General features: G+C 49.3%; 2 protein-coding genes and 1 long non-coding RNA gene across 4 annotated transcripts in view; 1 reads left to right on the top strand and 2 right to left on the bottom strand.

The window, feature by feature from the left end:
- BOP1 (BOP1 ribosomal biogenesis factor) overlaps positions 1-12,003 on the bottom strand; it is a 65,008-nt gene extending 53,005 nt beyond the window's left edge. Inside the window, exons 1-3 of the mRNA XM_081204595.1 lie at positions 11,716-12,003; positions 9,834-10,016; positions 1,711-1,830 (exon numbers count right to left, since the gene is read on the bottom strand). Of these exons, the coding sequence (XP_081060721.1) occupies positions 1,711-1,830; positions 9,834-10,016; positions 11,716-11,748 (336 nt within the window). The 5' untranslated portion in view covers positions 11,749-12,003. The remainder of the gene's footprint in view (positions 1-1,710; positions 1,831-9,833; positions 10,017-11,715) is intronic.
- LOC308593217 overlaps positions 1-13,521 on the bottom strand; it is a 285,688-nt gene extending 272,167 nt beyond the window's left edge. The window contains exon 1 of the long non-coding RNA XR_014010860.1: positions 13,183-13,521. This is a non-coding gene — a long non-coding RNA (uncharacterized lncRNA). The remainder of the gene's footprint in view (positions 1-13,182) is intronic.
- Positions 13,522-16,653: 3,132 nt separating this feature from the next.
- HSF1 (heat shock transcription factor 1) overlaps positions 16,654-18,703 on the top strand; it is a 40,579-nt gene continuing 38,529 nt past the window's right edge. For both annotated transcript variants that reach the window (XM_081204734.1, XM_081204733.1), the window contains exon 1: positions 16,654-16,810. In XM_081204734.1, coding sequence (XP_081060860.1) covers positions 16,694-16,810 — 117 coding nt within the window. In that variant the 5' untranslated portion in view covers positions 16,654-16,693. The remainder of the gene's footprint in view (positions 16,811-18,703) is intronic.

Raw genomic sequence — 18,703 nt, 5'->3', positions numbered from 1 at the left:
CTGAGAGAGTTCAAGGACTCGGGAGGTGACAGGAGGTTAGGAACGCTGACCCACATTCTGCTTGCTGAGAAGGAACTAACAAGTTATTCTACTACATTACTCAGGGCAGATGTTTCCACAAGAATGACAAAGGCAGCAAGGAAATCCCTGTCTTCTTCAACTAAAATGCCAACAAATAATTCAATTATGTCTTACAGAGCAGACTTTTGTAAAACACACACACACACACACACACACACACACACACACACACACACACCTCCTTGTACTGATTCTGTCAAGGAGAAACAGCTGTGTCCATGTGACTCACCAGAGCTACATGACACTCAGGCCACAACAGTCAACGTGGAACAATTCTGCCCCAATGTCTCAAACTCAGAGACCTCCCTATTTCCTTGCACGCTTCTGAACTTTCCACCCTGCTAGGAGCAGTATTTTCCCCACCCGCTCGCTTTTTGTGCGTGCTAAATACACCACACAGAGCTCCCGCCTCTCTTTTGAGGTCTTTCTTTACAGTCTCCCACTATTTTGTTCTGAACTGCCTAGAAACAGAGTGCCCAGAACTTGATTAGGTGTCTGCCCTTGGACATGATGATTTCTGCAGTTTATGGCTCAGGACTGCAACTTCTCAAGAACCACCTCTGCCCATATGAACTGACCTGGTCCCCGGAAATCAGCATCTTTTGTGGCAGGTCTGTGGGGTGGCTCTGTGGCGGCTTCCATTTGTGGAATGCTCTCCTCAAGGAGGCTTGCCTGGTACCTTCATTACGTATCTTTAGGCACCAGTCAAAAACATTTTCCTCCTAGGCCTTTGGATAATTAAGCGATCTATGGCCTTTTAAACTGCGTGTGTGCAGAGGGGAGGTGTTGTTTTTGTTTGTCACAATGGTATGTATTTTTGTGCTTTTATTTTGTATACTGCCCTGTGATCCTTGGATGAAGGGTGGTATAGAAGGTTAATAATAATAAAGAATACAACTTTAAGAGGTCTTGGCAATCTTGCAACAAGAGCATCAGGGGCTCATTCAAAGTGCATTACCTATTGTAACCTCCAGACCCTTTTCTGCAGCGACGCCTATCCAATTATCTTCTCTTCAGTGTTGTGAATATTTTTCTCACTTGTGTTTACCACCATTTACCTTCCTCATTCACCTGGAATTTAGTCCAGTTACTTAGAGTTCAACACTAAAGCACCAGAGGTGTTTTCTTCCTTAGATTGTGAGCCCAGAAAAGTGCAGCCTCTTACATTTTGCCTGAGGGAAGGTAAACAATGGCCCTCCTCCTGCCTCAAATCCCACACACATCCTCTTGCAGCTTTGCAGGCACAAGCCAACCTAATTGCCCCCCCTCCACCAGCCTTTTTCTCACTGCCCTGAAACTACCCCATAATCCACCTCTCTGGGCCCTGTCTGTGACTCACAGACTCATCCACTGCTCTTAAGCTTCTTGCAGGATATCAAGTCAGTCTCTCCCCCCCCCCAACACCACCAGTTCCTCTGTAAAGAACAAACATCAGTGTAACCCAGGCAGCCAAATGTCCATATGACAGAAAAATTGGGTCAGCAGTGGTTGAAAAAGCACACAGGAAACACAGAGACACAAGGAGCCAACCCACTTTTCATTCAAAGAGCAGGAGACCTTGATTTGTTTAGCATTGCATGGCCTGGCAAGCCATCACTGCCCACAGAGTAGCATAGGAGACCACCTTACCTCCTCATCAGAGCTGTCCTCCACATATTCATTCTGCAAGAGTGGCTCCTCCTGTGGATTGTGTTCTGTGCCCTTGATCTTACGGTGCGATCGCACTTTCTTCCTGGAAACCTCTTCAGCCTGAAAGACAAGCAGGATGGCAGAAAGAGTTACCATGTACAGGCAGCGAGAGGCTGTGTGTCTTACACAATTGCATGGGAGACTTCCCAAACTACACAAAATGGCCAGCAATGAACACTCAGTGTAGTGAGGGCCTCCCTCCCTCGGGCTATAGGCTAAGGTCTTCTACTACATAGATCCTGGCGCTCCCTCTCAACACATGAAAAAGAAATCGTTACAGTCCACAAAGTTGAGACCTGCAGCCACCCTCTCCCAGGAGAATCTCAGAATCGTAGATTTGGAAGGGTCATCTAGCCCAACCTCCTGCAACGCAGGAATCTCAGCTAAAGCATCCATGGCAGGTGGCCATCAAAGCTCTGCTTAAAAACCACCACCTTCCAGAGAGTCCACCACCTTCCAAGGGAGTTTGTTCCACTGTTGAACAACTCTTACAGTCAGACATTTTTTCCTGATGTTTAGTTGGAATCTCTTTCTTGTAACTTGACGCCATTGGTTTGAGTCCTACCCTCCGGAGCAGGAGAAAACAATCTTGCTCCCTCTTCCGTGTGACAGTCCCATGTGACAGATATTTGAGCATGGAGAAAGTGGACAGAGAAAAGTTTTATCCCTCTCTTATAACACTAGAACTTTGCAGGCATCAAATCAAGTTGAATGTTCAAAGACTCAGGACAGATGAAACCAAGTGCTTATTCATGCAGCTCATAGTTAAACTGTGGAACTCACTCGCACAGGTGTGAAGAGACAGCCACCAACTTGGATGCCTTTAAATGAGGATTAGACAGATTCATGAAAAAAAGGCTTTCAATGGCCACTAGTCGTGATGGAGGCTATTCTCTGCCGCCACAGATGGAGGGACCATGAAATCAATGCTCCACCTCCACACCTGGGAGGCTTCTGAATGAATATCAGTTGCTGGAAACCACAGAGGGGAGAGGGCTCTTCTGCTCACATCCTGCCTGCAGGCGTCTGTTTGTCTCCTGTCAGAACAGGATGCTGGACAAGACGGGCCACTGGTCTGATCCAGGACAGACAACAGACAGCATTTCTTTGCAGAATGCAGAATGAATCCCCCCAGTTAGTTGTCAGAGGATGTCGTGATGGCCGTCTCCTTATGTAAAGTCAGGGAGGTAGATGGGCAATTCTGCATATAGGTCACCCTTCCTCAAGGTGGGAGCCCCCCACTGTTTTGGACTACAAACCCCATCAACCCCAGGATCATCTGGTCATGCTGCCTAGGGCAGTTGTAGTCCAAAGCAGCCAAAGGGCACTTTTCTGGGGAAGGCTTACCTAGACCATACTGCGCAAACCCGACGACACATCAGGCAGTAATCTCTATGCTTTATGCACGGACGGAATGGAAACTTTCAGTACTTTAGATGGCTTGGCCTGTCGGCAGCCATGAGCTAAGAGGCAGCAGGCGTCTGCATATACAATAACTGCAGGAGAAGGCTCCTACTTTCTACGCCGTGTTTGTGGGCTTCCTGAAGGCATCTGGCTGGCCACTCCTGGCAAGAAGAGGCTGGGCTAGATGGAACCACCTTAGTCTGGTCCATCAGGGCTCTTCTTAGGATCTGAGACAGGACAGGATCCAGCCCCAGCCAGATTCCAGCCCACGGGCCGGGCGTTCCAGACTGCACCTACGCCTTGGCCTGGCGTGCGGGTGCAGGCAGAACTGCACATCCTTCCCTGTTAAAGAGATTCACCCTCCTCCCCCGCTCAGAGGGGACCCAGCCTGGAGTGGGCTTTACCGGAGGATTTGACAGAATAATCAGAAAAGCAGCCCTACAAAGCACCCCTCCTGGGAGCAGTAAAATCTGCACAGTGTGTGATCACCTTCTGCTGTACGCAACCCATAACACAGCCCTTTCTGCCCCCCCCCGACTTCCACCCTTCTGGCCAAGGGGAGAAAGTGGGGCTGGGGGCCTAGAAAGGACAGGGCCAACTAGAAGATGGGATTACAGCAAAAACAAAGGCTTTATTAAAGTCTTTGAAAAAAGGAGATCGGAGGTAAGTTTTTTCCCAGGCTTTTGGCATTGAGAAGGTTTTGTCTGTCTCTCCCGCTCTCCCCCCCTAATTCTCCTTCCTCCCAACACTCCACAAGCTTGGAGAAGAGCCCCATGCTGCAGAAATGGGCCACTGGTGCAGCAAGCCACCCTGGCGACCTGCCAGGTCATGCCAAGAAGGCCCAGGGTCACTGCCAAGGGCACCCTGGTCTAGCAAGACTGGCCCAGTTCCTCATCCCTCACAGGCACCAGAGCTGCCTCTCAGTACACCTCCAGAACAAGACATGTGGAGCAATGCTGCTGTGGAGACACCCACAGTCCAAAGCGCCCCTAGAATGACCAAGCTTCCCTTCCTGTTGCTGCGCTCCTGTCCCTCTGGCAATCAGCTGGAAGAGAGCTAGGACAAGGCAGGCTGGTGCGGGTTCTTTAGACAACACCACCCAGTGCTTCTCCTCTGGCAGAACGTTCCAAGGCTCACGCTTTGATTCTCATTTGTTCATTTTCAAGATTGAGGGGCAGTCTTGTGCCACCCTCCTGACTCAGGAGATGTAGGGTAGGGCTCTCAGCTTAGGTGAGATGAAGTGTAAGCTTCTCCCAAGCAGCTTTTATCAAGAGGCATATAAAAGAATTCCCTTGGTGACACCTAGCCTGGATACGTGCTGGGAACCATCCTTCTTGCACAGCAGTCTTGTTCTTGGATTTTTCTACAGCCACACTCTCTGCATTTCTGATTAATGGACACAAAACGGAGCCTTGCTTCCTGCCCTGAGCAGTCCGTGCAGAGGCTCCTGCAGGAAGGTGGGCAAAGAGGCCACCAGAGGGCAGCATGCTACTCCAAAAGGAATGTGAAGGGGGGAGCAGAGACAGCCAGGAAAAGCAATCGGAAGGAGTAATTGCAGCAGCTGCGGCAGCCAGGGCTTCCGAGGTGAAGAGGTCAGGCTGTGAGCCGCTGTGCCTGCATCTGCTGATTCAGCAATGCTTGTGGCCAGGTGAGAAGCACTGGCTGGTGCTGAAAACTCCCCATGGAAGCCACTGACAGTTCAGTTCTTGAATGGGTGGCACAAGGGTCTGTTCTGCAACTCTTCTCTGCTTTTTGGTAACCGTCTGTACGACTCCTTTTATCTGAAAACTGTGCTGCAATATTTATTACATTTGTACTGTCCACCATGAAAGCTCTTCCAACACGGCAAATGCCTTTTCGTCAGAAGCCCTACAAGTGCTTCTTCAATTCTCTCTTTGGCACCTCGGGGCATCACCAAGGAAATCCAGGACTAACAGGCTGAGCTCCTCTGTGCAGAGGATGCTGGTCCCATGCAACTCTCCAATGCCAACTGGAAGAGAACCAAGCTCCCTCCCTGCCAAGAGGGATGCAAGTTCCTCTCTTCCTTACCACCCGGCTTCCTAGGAGGTCTGTGAAGTCAAGTGCCCTCTTCATTATTTGAAACTTGAATCCTACCCTTCCTTCAGGGAGCTAAGGCCAGCACACACATATTGCCTCTACAGTTCTAACTCTGTGTGAGGCAGGTGAAGCCAAGACAAGGATGTGCCCAAGGCCAACCTTTGAGCTTCACCACAGAACAGTAATGACACCCAGGCTCCTCAGGCCAGCAGCCTCTCGCCCAATGAACTGCCCAGGCAAAAGCAGCCACTGCGGCTGAAGGCCTGCCAGAGTTTTCCAAAGATGAAACTGCCTTGCCTCCCGCTGTTTTGTGTCTGAACACTCCACAGAATTGTGCATGCTTGCAACTTAAGACAGCCTTCCAGGGACAAAGAATCATCTATTTATCACAAATTTATGCATCCTGAGCCAGCAAAATCAAGGGAAGTTTCTTAAGCCCTGGGTGAAGCATCTTCCTTTGCTTCCTCCACCTCCTCCTGCTTCTTTGCACAAGAGAGGAGGTTTTGCCTTGAGGAAGGAGACCCACCAGTAACAATATAGAAGAATTCCCAACTTTGGAGCACGCGGCAGAGCTGCAGCACACACAGGAGCTTTCCATCTCCATCGGCGGCTGATGGTTGTCTATTCCGTTCTACACGTTCATGCTCCCCAGGATCCCTGCCAAGTTGACTGGCTGCCAAGCCCTGATGAATAAGGCTGATGACAGAAGCAGAGAGGCCTTGCGCATATATCTATCTATCTATTTGCTATTATTTTTATTTACAATGCACAGAGCATCAGGCTCTTGACACTGAAGAAACTTACTGTCTAAAGCCAAGCCAGAGGAAAAATTGTGCACTGGGAGAGGGAAGGGAGCCCCACACGCCAAAAGCAGCTGCTCAGCTCAGCTGCAACAGGAAGGCCAGAGCATGAAAAGCACTGACATGTTCTCTTAGGCAAAACAGGTCGGATCATGGACAGCAGCAAAGCCTCACAGATCAACGTATCAGGGAGTCCGAATAGGAATGCAAATATGGGAATGCAAATATGCCAACCACACTAGGAGGCCTGTCGGAAACCAGTTTCTCAAGTAAGCACGTCAATCCACATATTCAAAAGCTTCCCTAGTCACCTCATCTCAAAAAGGAAAGAGTTCAGAAATGAGCCATCAAAATAATCAAGGGGATGGATTGAGTCCCCTATGAATAAAAGTTGCTGTGTTTGGGACTGTTTAATTTGAGAAAAGGTGAGTAAGGAGGGACACAATAAGAAATTTATAAAATTATGTCTGGGATAGAGGTAGTGGACAGAGAAAAGTTTTTCTCTCTCACACACAACACTGGAACTCAGGGCGCGAAATGAAGCAGAATGTTGGAAGATTCAGCACAGATACAAGAATTTCCTTCACGCCAATGGCCCAGCATTCTGTTCTCGTGGTGACCAGATCCCTGTGGCAAACCTGCAAGCAGGACATGAATTCAACAGCACTCTGCCCACCTGCAGTTCCCAATATTAAGAGTATTAATAGGCCTACTGCATTGGACAGCGGAGGTGGAACACAGTCACCATGGGTAGTAGCTATTGGAGATGGCAATATTTATTTATATCCCGCCTTTTCCCCAGAACCGGGACTAAAGGTGGCTTTAAAAAATCAAAACACCATGGATAAAACATAAAGTTGAAAACATTTGAATGGCAATTGTCAATTCTCCTTTAGGTATCTGCATGATTATGTCGGGGGGGGGGGGAATTGCCCTCAGTGTATCCTTACCAAGAATAAAACATCTTATTCATGCAGCTCATAGTTAAACAAAGCCTCACAGATCAACGTATCAGGGAGTCCGAATAGGAATGCAAATATGGGAATGCAAATATGCCAACCACACTAGGAGGCCTGTCGGAAACCAGTTTCTCAAGTAAGCACGTCAATCCACATATTCAAAAGCTTCCCTAGTCACCTCATCTCAAAAAGGAAAGAGTTCAGAAATGAGCCATCAAAATAATCAAGGGGATGGATTGAGTCCCCTATGAATAAAAGTTGCTGTGTTTGGGACTGTTTAATTTGAGAAAAGGTGAGTAAGGAGGGACACAATAAGAAATTTATAAAATTATGTCTGGGATAGAGGTAGTGGACAGAGAAAAGTTTTTCTCTCTCACACACAACACTGGAACTCAGGGCGCGAAATGAAGCAGAATGTTGGAAGATTCAGCACAGATACAAGAATTTCCTTCACGCCAATGGCCCAGCATTCTGTTCTCGTGGTGACCAGATCCCTGTGGCAAACCTGCAAGCAGGACATGAATTCAACAGCACTCTGCCCACCTGCAGTTCCCAATATTAAGAGTATTAATAGGCCTACTGCATTGGACAGCGGAGGTGGAACACAGTCACCATGGGTAGTAGCTATTGGAGATGGCAATATTTATTTATATCCCGCCTTTTCCCCAGAACCGGGACTAAAGGTGGCTTTAAAAAATCAAAACACCATGGATAAAACATAAAGTTGAAAACATTTGAATGGCAATTGTCAATTCTCCTTTAGGTATCTGCATGATTATGTCGGGGGGGGGGGGGAATTGCCCTCAGTGTATCCTTACCAAGAATAAAACATCCCTGCTCTTCCCTAGGGAAGCCCATTTTATATTCAATGGGAGAAAAGCTCATCCAGGTTGCAACAGAGGTCTTTCACTGAGGATGTCTCTCTCTCTCTCTCTGCACATGCATATAAATTTGCCTGCTTTGTTATTTATTTAAAGCCTTTTACTGTATTTTGCTTTTCAGGAAGATGCCTTGCAATGTGACAGTGATATGGGTCTTCCGGGAAATTTTGATCTGGAAAATGCCCCAGGGCATATTAGGATAATTTGCATCAATAATATTTTAATTCACATTGGGCTATTTTCTGATGTCCTCTAGAGAGTAATCTAATTTAGCACATTTATTTTACTTGTATTTAGTAAACAAAACTAAAAAAGATACCCCATATTAAGCATTTTGTACCAATACAACACATGTATTTGATCTAAAATTTGTGAGAAATTAAAGCATACTTTTTGAGATTTAAATGTTATGTAAAAAAAATAGTAATTGGTATACTTGTATAAATGTAAATATTTACTTTATAGCCATGGTAGAGAAGTTGAGCCACCTCTCTGACAAGTCCTTGGGACTGTCCACAGGCCACACCCCTTACCAGCCCCCCCCCCCCCGGCACCCTCCTGAGGTGCAGTTTCCTGGCTGGCTGGAACGTGTCCTTGAATGTGCTAATGCCTCTTCCTGGCCTGGCTGGAGGTGCGTGCTAGAACATACAAAGCTAAGTCACATTCTTTGCTTCACCCACAATGAACATGTGACCGCTGGAAGGCTGCCTATGAGGGAATGAGGACCTTGAGCTGAGGTTTCCGCACCCCTTCCAGACGTAACTTAAATGTTAAAAAAACCAAAGGAACTGAAAACTCTTCGCTTACTTGTACATTTTAGCAACCGGAGAACTGTGCATGCTTCACATAGGGCTGTATCCAAAGCTGCTGTTCCAACTGCACAATACAGTGGTACATTGGGTTAAGAACTTAATTCATTCTGGAGGTCCGTTCTTAACCTGAAACTGTTCTTAACCTGAAGCACCACTTTAGCTAATGGGGCGTCCCGCTGCCGAGTAAGATTTCTGTTCTCATCCTGAAGCAAAGTTCTTAACCCGAGGTACTATTTCTGGGTTAGCGGAGTCTGTAACCTGAAACGTCTGTAACCCAACGTACCACTGTACTCCCATTTGCACAATGGCTCTTCCTCATCCTCTCTCCTGCAGCCTCCATGCACCCCCAGAATACACTTTCCGGAGCAATTTTGGGGGTGCACAGGGAGAAAAGGGGAAAGGGAAGTTCTCTTGCATAAGTGAAACTCCGCTTGCACAGCGTGGCATACAATCACCTGAAAAACATTAATTACAACTTTGAAGCTGTTGAGCTTGCCTAACATTGTATGTGCACCTGAACTTCTTAAACGGGAAGCTTCTCAAGGAAAACCAACTTCACTGCAAAATGACAAGTATAACATATGAACTGAAGGGATAGCTCAGATGGCAGAGAACAAGGCTCCTAATCTCAGGGTTGTGGGTTTGAGTCCCACTTGGGGCAAAGATTCTTACCTTGCAGGAGTTGGACTAAATGACCCTTGAAAGTCCCTTCCAACTCTACAATTCTATGAAATGAAGAAATGCAACATATGTGTAGAACAGTGACAGGATGACAACCTCTGAAGTGTTGCCACTGAAGGAATACAGTCATACCTCGGGTTACAGACGCTTCAGGTTGCATTTTTTCAGGTTACGTACCCGCCAAAACCAGGAAGTACCGGAACGGGTTACTTCTGGGTTTTGGGAGTTGCGCATCCGCAGAAGTGCTAAATTGCACTTTGCGCATAAGCGCCGAATCACAACCCGAGCGTGCACAGACACAACACTGTGGGTTGCGAACGTGCATCCTGCACGAATCACATTTGCAACCCGAGTGTCCACTGCATGTGATTTCTTTGTCCAGAACCTCCCTCCAGAAAAGCTACATGAAAAGAATCACCTAAAGACACAGTGCCGCAGACGCAGCACTCCAGAGTATTCTGTACTTACAAGTGTATTTTCAGGGGGCAAGACGCCTTCTGACTTCTCCTCGACCCCACTGTCTTCCTCTTCATCCTCTGTGATGCTGTCACTCCCAGAATCTTCCAGTCCAGAGAATACACTTTCATCACTGTCTGTCAGATCATCACTTTGTCCTTCTTGCTCCTCGAGGGGAAGGATGCTGAGGAGAGGCTGCCAGAAGGAAACAGAAAGCATTAGAAGAGTGTACTAGCAGGGGTGTCAAATCCCTATATTGTAAGCCACCCTGTGATCTTCAGATGAAAAGCAGCATAGAAATTTAATAAATCATCATCATCCCCTTGTAGGCCAAAAGGTTCTCCCAAACAACGCCACAAACATCACTTGTGGTGTCAATAGGCTGCAGAGACAATAACTAATTACAGTGGTGCCTCGCAAGACGAAATCAATCCGTTCCGCAAGTCTCTTCGTCTAGCGGCTTTTTCGTCTTGCGAAGCAACCCTATTAGCGTCTTAGCGCTATTAGCGGTTTAGCGGCTATTAAAGGCTTAGCGGCTTAAAGGCTATTAAAGGCTTAGCGGCTTAGAAAAAGGGGGGAGCGAAAAAAATCGCAAGACTTTTTCGTTTTGCGAAGCAAGCCCATAGGGAAATTCGTCTTGCGAAGCACATCAAAAAACGGAAAACCCTTTCGTCTAGCGGGTTTTTCGTCTTGCGAGGCATTTGTCTTGCGGGGCACCACTGTACCGTCCTTCCAATAATTGCCTTGGGCACCAGAAACATATACCCTGCCATTCAGATATGCCTCTTGTCTTCAACAACCCACCCACCCACCCAATAATGCTAGACCCAGGTCTTGTTGAGACAATTTTACCCAGCTTCCAACATCGCTACCCAGTTTTCATTCCAGACTTAAAAATGGAAAGTGTAATGGTGGTGGTCAACAATAGGTTTAAAGACTAAAAAATCTTTAAAAATGTAGTATAAGCACCAACAATTGGGAAACACTAGCCTGTGACCGCTCCAAGTGGAGAACAGCCTTTACCAAAGGTGTTATGGGCTTTGAAGACACTCGAACTCAGGACGCAAGGGAGAAACATGCTAAGAGGAAGGCACGCCTGGCAAATTCACAACGGGATCAACTCCCGCCCGGACACCAATGTCCCCACTGTGGAAGGACGTGTGGATCCAGAACTGGCCTCCACAGTCACTTACGGGCTGAATGTTAAAACTGTGTTCATGGAAGACAATCTTACTCGGCTACAAGTGATTGCCAAAGGAAAAGGCCCAGTTTTGCTTGATGTATTGTAAAGAACTTGCCCTGGCTTCATTTCCGAAAAGAATTCATGTTTATTTTTTTAGTAATGGTGATGAGGTTGGTGTCAAGTGCCTCCTGATAAGCCAGAGACTGTTGCTCATCAGGAGCTCTTGGGGCACCATCCTCATCCCCATCACTAGAGTTCTTTGGTGCCTTTCATCCGAGGACCACACGGTGGTGATTTACAACACAACACGTGAAGGTGCCTCACCCCACACCTCATGCCCCTGGCCGCCTGACCCAGCACTGCCCACTCTGACTGGCAGCCGCCCCCCATTCTGCAGCCAGGGCTGGGCTTGCCTGCCCTGGCTCTCCAGGCGCTTCTCGGGGCTCCACCTGCCAGAGGGAGAGCAGAAGGCGGAGGCAGGCCTGGGTTCGAATCCTCCACGGGGCCACGTGAAGCTGCCTCTCTGCCCGACCGACCTGCCTCGGGGGCTGTTGTTCTGGGATGAGGAAGGGGCGGGCCAGGTCCCCGGCCCCGGAGGGCCCAGCAGCTCCCGGAGGGCCTTCCCGGCCCCCTTTCCTCCCGGGGGTCTCGCGCGGGGAGGGGCTGTCCCTCTTCTCCCCCCCCCGGCCCTCCGCCCGTCCCGGCCCTCACCCGGCTGCTCCCTTCTCCGCCGGCGGCCTTCATGCTTCCCCTCCGAGCCGCCTCACGTCCCCGCCGCGTGCGCTCCCCGCTCCAGCTGCCGGCCAGTGCGCAGGCGCGCCGGGAAGGAGCACGCCCCGCCCCTCCTCGCTCGCTCCCTCGCGCGGCCTTCGCCTCCTCGCCGAGCGCGGATTCTCTTCGGTTCCCTCAGGAGGCGGCGTCGCCGTCTTTGCCTCGGCGATATGACTCGAAAACCGGCGGGGAAAGCGGGTCTGAGGGGAAACCTGAGGGGAGAGGTCAGAGGTCAAGCTGTGACGTCAGCACACGCGCGCCGGGGTTAACTCTCAGCTCCGCGCATGCGCCCCACAGGCCCGAGCTGCAAAAAAAAACAAACCCGCGCGTACTGCGCAGGCGCTACGATCGCGTAAGTCTATGGTCGCAGGAATGGATTCGAAGGGACCCTGATGCACATAGACACACGAAGGGTAGATGTGCACATGGAGCGCAGCTTCCGGGCTGACTTTGGAACTCTTTTCCTCCAAAATGAGAGCTGTCCGTAGAGAAAGCTGCTCGTTACAAGGGGTATATTTCCTTTTAAAAAAATAAAAAAAAATAATTGGTTTTTAACATACAAAATTATAAAACATACCACACAATTTATCACAAATACATTCTTATTGGACTTCCATCAGCACCTCTGATAATCCTCCATCTTAATCACTTCTTACGCATTTCTTAACTTAATATTGCCTTTACATCTCTTAACATATCGCATCTCCTTTTCCATTTTTGCAATATTTCTAATATTTAAAAAATTAGTTTTTTTAATGTATCATTTCCAACAATCACATAACATAACTTCTTATCTTATACATTGTTTTAGACTTCTGTCAACACCTCTGATGATTTTCTGTCTTTTATCACTTATTCTGGATTTCTTAATATATCAATCACTCTTAATTGTCACCAACTAATTGGTGTTTCTTGTAGTATTTCATATAATTCTCCTTACAAAACTTCTTACAGTCCTACTAGTGTAATCTGTTCAATACTATTACTTTTCAAATAGTTCGTATATTTACTCCAGTCTTCTAAGAATCTCTGGTCCCACAGGTTTCAAATCCTTCCAGTTAATTTATCCAATTCTGCATAGTCCATCAATTTCATCCGCCATTCTACCATCGCCGGTAATTCTTCTTGCTTCCATTTTTGTGCCGATAATATTCTTGCTGCCGTCACAGCAGCTTCGGCTGGGGAGGGCAGGATATAAATTAAAATTTATTATTGTTGTTGTTGTTGTTGTTGTTATTGTTATTATTATATTTCCACCACGTTCGCTGTCAGAGCCGGTGTCTAGTCCACCACCCCGGCTCTGACAGCGAACGTGGTGGAAATATAATAATAACAATAATAATAAGAATAAGAATAAGAATTATGGCCATTGGCCTGATCCAGCAGGCTCTTCCCCTGTTCTTAAACAATGTTGTCGTTTAGTCGTGTCCGCCTCTTCGTGACCCCCTGGACCAGAGCACGCCAGGCCCTCCTGTCTTCCATTGCCTCCGCAGTTTGGTCAGACTCATGCTGGTAGCTTTGAGAACACTGTCCCGCCATCTCGTCCTCTGTCGTCCCCTTCTCCTTGTGCCCTCCATCTTTCCCAACATCAGGGTCTTTTCCAGGGAGTCTTCTCTTCTCATGAGGTGGCCAAAGTCTTGGAGCCTCAGCTTCAGGATCTGTCCTTCCAGTGAGCACTCAGGGCTGGTTTCCTTCAGAATGGAGAGGTTTGATCTTCTTGCAGTCCATGGGACTCTCAAGAGTCTCCTCCAGCACCAGAATTCAAAAGCATCCATTCTCCAGCCTTCTTTATGGTCCAGCTCTCATGTACATCACTACTGGTTCTTAAACAATAGAAAACTGCAAGACTTCAGCATAGTTGCGATGGAGCAACAGGCAGCTGTCACTCCAAACCAACCCCCCCCCCCTTTCTCAATGAAAGCTAGCAGCAAAAAGAAAAGCTCTCCTCCTTTCCCTTTGTGTGACTGCTGTCAATCATTGAAACACACGGCACAGTTATACGCAAAGTAATGAAGCACAAGGTTAGCGCATGGAATTTTGGTCGTAATTTGGACAATGAGGGGAACTCTCAATTTAGTACTCAAATCAGTGGCTCCTAGCAGGGCTGGCTCAACATGCTGGAACCCTAGGCAAACCACAAAATGCTTCCCCTACACCTGTCTGCGAAGAAGGGTAGCCATGTTGGTCTGCTGTAGTCGAGACAAAATTTAAAATTCCTTCCAGTAGCACCTTAGAGACCAACTAAGTTTGTTATTGGTATGAGCTTTCGTGTGCATGCACACTGATATAACAACACAAAAGCTCATACCAATAACAAACTTGGTTGGTCTCTAAAGTGCTACTGGAATAAAAAAAATTATTGTGAAGAAGGGGTAAGTGAAGACCTACATCAGGCACAAGCAGGGAATAAACTTCCACATTGGAAACAAGGGTGGGAGGAGACCTATTGGCCAAGAGGCCACTGCAGAGGCAGCATGCCGGGCAGATTTCGCCTCCAAGGAGAGCACCGCAGGATCTGCTGCCCCCTGCCTCACTTTGCCTCATGGGTGGCTTGGCCAATGGAGGCCATGCTCTGTCTACATGAGAAAGCAGCGCTTCTGAGAATACCAGTTGCAGGGAACAACAGGAAGGGAGTGTGCCCCTGTGCTCAAATTTTGCTTGCAGCTTCCCACAGGGCAGGTGTTAAGTTGCGGGTGAACATATCAGACGACACAGCGATTCTTCAAACAGCTCTTGTTTATCCACAGGCCAGAACAGAACTGAACTGAAGGGTTCAACCAGCCTGCCTATATAGAGCTCCACTACAACACAACAGTAACAACTTTCTGTAACTATCCAATCACTGAACGTCACTTTCAATTCCTTATTTGCATATGTGGACCTGAGTGAAAACTATCTACAGTATCCCCCTGCTGGCCCAGGGTGAGAATTTCAGTACATAACAGCAGGCATGTCCAAAGTCCGTTTCAGGGGCCTAATCCAGCCCACCGGTCGGTTTAATCCAGCCCCTGTGGTAGTTTATTCCCTAGGGTAAAATCCCCCCCCCAAAAAAATCTCAACAACTTCAGTCCTAAAAAAGAACTTCATTTGGTCAGCGCCCACGGCCCTTCACTTCATCCAATCTGGCCCTCTGAAAAAAGTCTGGACACCACCGCCATAGGGATATCTGGTTGGCCAATGTGAGTACAGGATCAGAGGATCATAGAATCGTATTAATTGGATGGAATCCAAATTGTCACCTAGCCCAACCCTCTGCAATGCGGGATGATGGACTAGTTGGGCCATTGGTCTGATCCAGAAGGCAGTTTTTATCTTTCCTGCAAAGTACAGGGGAGGGTTTTTTGTTTGTATGGGGTGAGCGCAGCAGCAAACACACACCAGCTTCATCCACACCACACCTATAACCTGCTGCATTAACAATGGCCGCCATTACACGGTTGTCGTAACCATGCCCACCCCAGCTCCAGTACTCCTTCCTCCCAACATCTGTAATATTAAAGGTGGAACCAGAGTGGGGGGGGGATTTTAAGAGCTAGGAACAAGTTGGACGCATCAGCCAGGCAGAATGGCTTGCAGGTGGCCGAGTAAAAGAAAGATAATCGGGGCCTGGACTGGAAGCGCTGCAGATGTCCTGCAAATTGTCTGAAAGTATTATATACCTGCTATGCATAGGAAACTAAATTAACCTGCGTATATTATGCTAAATGGACGTGGGACGCGGAGGGTTAAACCACAGAGCCTAGGACTTGCCGATCAGAAGGTTGGCGGTTCAAATCCCCGCAACGGGGTGAGCTCCCGTTGCTCGGTCCCTACTCCTGCCAACCTAGCAGTTCAAAAGCACGCCAAAGTGCAAGTAGATAAATAGGTACCACTCTGGCGGGAAGGTGAATGGCGTTTCCGTGCGCTGCTCTGGTTTGCCAGAAGTGGCTTAGTCCTGCTGGCCACATGACCCGGAAGCTGTATGCCGGTTCCCTCGGCCAATAAAGCGAGATGAGTGCCGCAACCCCAGAGTCTGCCACAACTGGACCTAATGGTCAGGGGTCCCTTTACCTTTACCTTTATATTATGCTAATGGTATTTTGTGAGCCATTGCGAGTATTTATAAAGACAAGCTAACCCTAACCCTAACCACTCCAGCCAAGGAAGACTCGCAGGATAGCTTAGAGATTGATAAAAAGATGGCAGGAGCCTCTTCTGGGAAGCTCACAAGCAGAACCCTCCTGTGGTTTCCAGCAACTGGGATTTAGAAGCATTGCTGCCTCCAACCATAAGGGAAGAGCGTACCCATCCTGGCGAGTTTTTGATAACCCTCTCCCGCACGAATCTGCTTGGGAGCCATCACAGCCTCCAGTGGGCGGGAGTTCCGCAGTTTCACCCTCTTCTGCGTGCCACGCCCCCTCTAAATTCAATAGGGGCAGAACGGACTGATATATATGCAAACCTGCACAATCTCTATCCATATACACACACCCCTTTGCTTGTGCCTGCAAAGCGTGTATTTTAAAGGGGCAGAATTATATTGGGGGGGAGGGAGCCCCGAGGAAGAGCAGCAGCAGCAGCAGCAGCAGCCAGGGGCGGCGCATGCGCGCGGCGGCCCTTTCCCCTCCCCGGCCGCCCAGGCGCGAGGGGGGCGGGGCCTCTCCTCTTCCGGCGCCTGCGCGCTGCCTGTGTATCTGGCGTCACAAGATGGCGGCGGCCATGCCTGGCTCCTTCTGAGGGGCTGAGGGCGCAGGGAGGAGGCTGCTCCGGGGCCGCCGCGCCCGCCCACCCCCCGCCACCCCCGGCCCGCTCTCTCCCTCGGGGGCCGGCGGAAGCAGCCTCGGGAGCGGCGCCTGGCTCTTCGCGGAGAGGGAGGCCTCGCTTGCGGGCGGCGGAGGCAGGCCCGGCCCGGGGCCCGGAGGCCTCGGCGAGGGGCGGCATGGAGGGCGGCGGCGGCGGCGTGGCGGGCGGGGGCAGCAACGTGCCCGCCTTCCTCACCAAGCTGTGGACCCTCGTGGAGGACCCGGAGACGGACCCGCTCATCTGCTGGAGCCCGGTGAGGGAGGGGGCCGGGCGGGGGGTCTCGGGGGGGGGGGCGCCCTCCTCCCCGCCCCGCCCCACGGATCGCAGCCCGGCAGAGGCTCCCCGGGGCCTGAAGCCGCCTCCCGCCCAGCCAGACCCTTCGCCCATCGGGCCCGCTATTGCCGGCCCTGGCTGGCAGCAGCGGCGGCGGCTCCCCAGGCTGTGGGGCAGGAGAGGCCGCGGGGGGTTGAACCCGGGACGTCCTCCTTGCGAGGCGGAGGCTGAGCCGCCTTCTTCCGCCCCTGCCCGACTCTTCGGTCTCTGGGCTCCGCGGCCCCCGGCCCTCCCAGCTGGGACTCTGGGGCGCAGGAGATGCGCCGCTTCCTGCGTCGGGACCTTCGCCGGTGTCCCGTGCAATCCCCTGGCGGGGCTGCCTGGCGTTTGCAGATGAAGGGAGGGAGCGCATGGCATTCCATTACCTGGAAACTTGTTTGACTGTTTTGGCTTCGTGTAGAGTTGGGCCCGGTTGTCCCGGAGAAACTCTCAGTGTTTGGGTCATGGACAGCAAGTGTCGTTCAACATGCTGCAGGGAAGGGAAATCTCTGGCCATCCAGACTACATTAAACTGTAGCTTTGGTCAGCAGCCATGCTGTTTGGGGTGAGGGAATTTGGAGTCCTGCAACATAGGAAAAGCCACAGGTCCCCCATCCCTGTGGGAATGGGTTTGGGCTATAGAATCAATATAAAGTGCGAGTTTATTGGCTGTTGCCGAGTACTATTACATGGCTAATGCTACTTTCCATCTTTCACTCGAATTTTGCACTAGCGTTTCTGAATTTCACCTTACAGGGTTTCTGAGAATGAAGTTTTGCACATTCAAAAGATGCCATGGTAATATGCAGTACATTTTCAAGTTTTCCAATATGAATAATAGAATCATAGAATTATAGAGTTGGAAAGGACTCTGAGGGTCAACTAGTCCAACTCTCAACTAAAGCATCTATTATATATGGCCATCCAAACGCTGCTTAAAAATCTCCAAGGACAGCCCAACAGCTCCCAAACAAGTTTTTTTCTCTAAACAGCTCTTGTCATCAGAAAGTTTTTCCGGATGATTTGTCAGAATCTCCTTGTAGCTTAAACCCATTGGTTCAGGTTCTGTCCTCCAGATCAGGAGAAAACAAGGTGGGTCCATCTTCCACATGACAGACCTTCAAGATGTTTGAAGATATCTATCATATCTCCTCTCAATTCTCTTTTCCAACCTAAACATACTCAGCTCCCTCAACCACTTCTCATAAGGCTTGGTTTCCACACCCTTGATCATGTTGGTTGCCAGCGGCACATGTTCCAGCTTGTCAATATCCTTTTTAAATTGCTGTGCCCTGAGCTAGGCACATTACTTCAGGTGTGGTCTGATGAACACAGAATAGAGCAGTACTATTGCTTCCCTTGACCTGGACATTATACTTCTCTTGATGCAGCCTAGAAGACAGTCTTGGTTGGAAACTCTTGCCGCTGGCCTAGGAGCCCATGCTGACCGGAGGCCACAATCTGCAGGCAGTGTCCACATTCTGGTTGCTCCCTGGTGCTATAGAAGAGTTTGGATTTGATATCCCGCCTTTCACTCCCTTTAAGGAGTCTCAAAGCGGCTAACATTCTCCTTTCCCTTCCTCCCCCACAACAAACACTCTGTGAGGTGAGTGGGGCTGAGAGACTTCAGAGAAGTGTGACTGGCCCAAGCTACAGAGATCAGTATTTCTTTACAGTAATTCTGGCCCCTGCCAACAGGCCACACTTAGTGGTCCTTTCCTGCCTCTTCCCTACCATTGTAGCCATTGATTTCCCATATCCTTTGCTGGTTTTGTCATCTTCTCCTTGCCCCCTTGCTCTTTCTACCACATTGTTCCTGTTTGCGTTTTTATTC

Source organism: Podarcis bocagei (genome assembly GCF_964188305.1).
Source record: "Podarcis bocagei genome assembly, chromosome: 8".
NCBI lineage: Eukaryota > Metazoa > Chordata > Lepidosauria > Squamata > Lacertidae > Podarcis > Podarcis bocagei.
The sequence above is the reverse complement of the archived record's forward strand: the minus strand, read 5'-3'. Positions and strand labels throughout refer to the sequence as shown.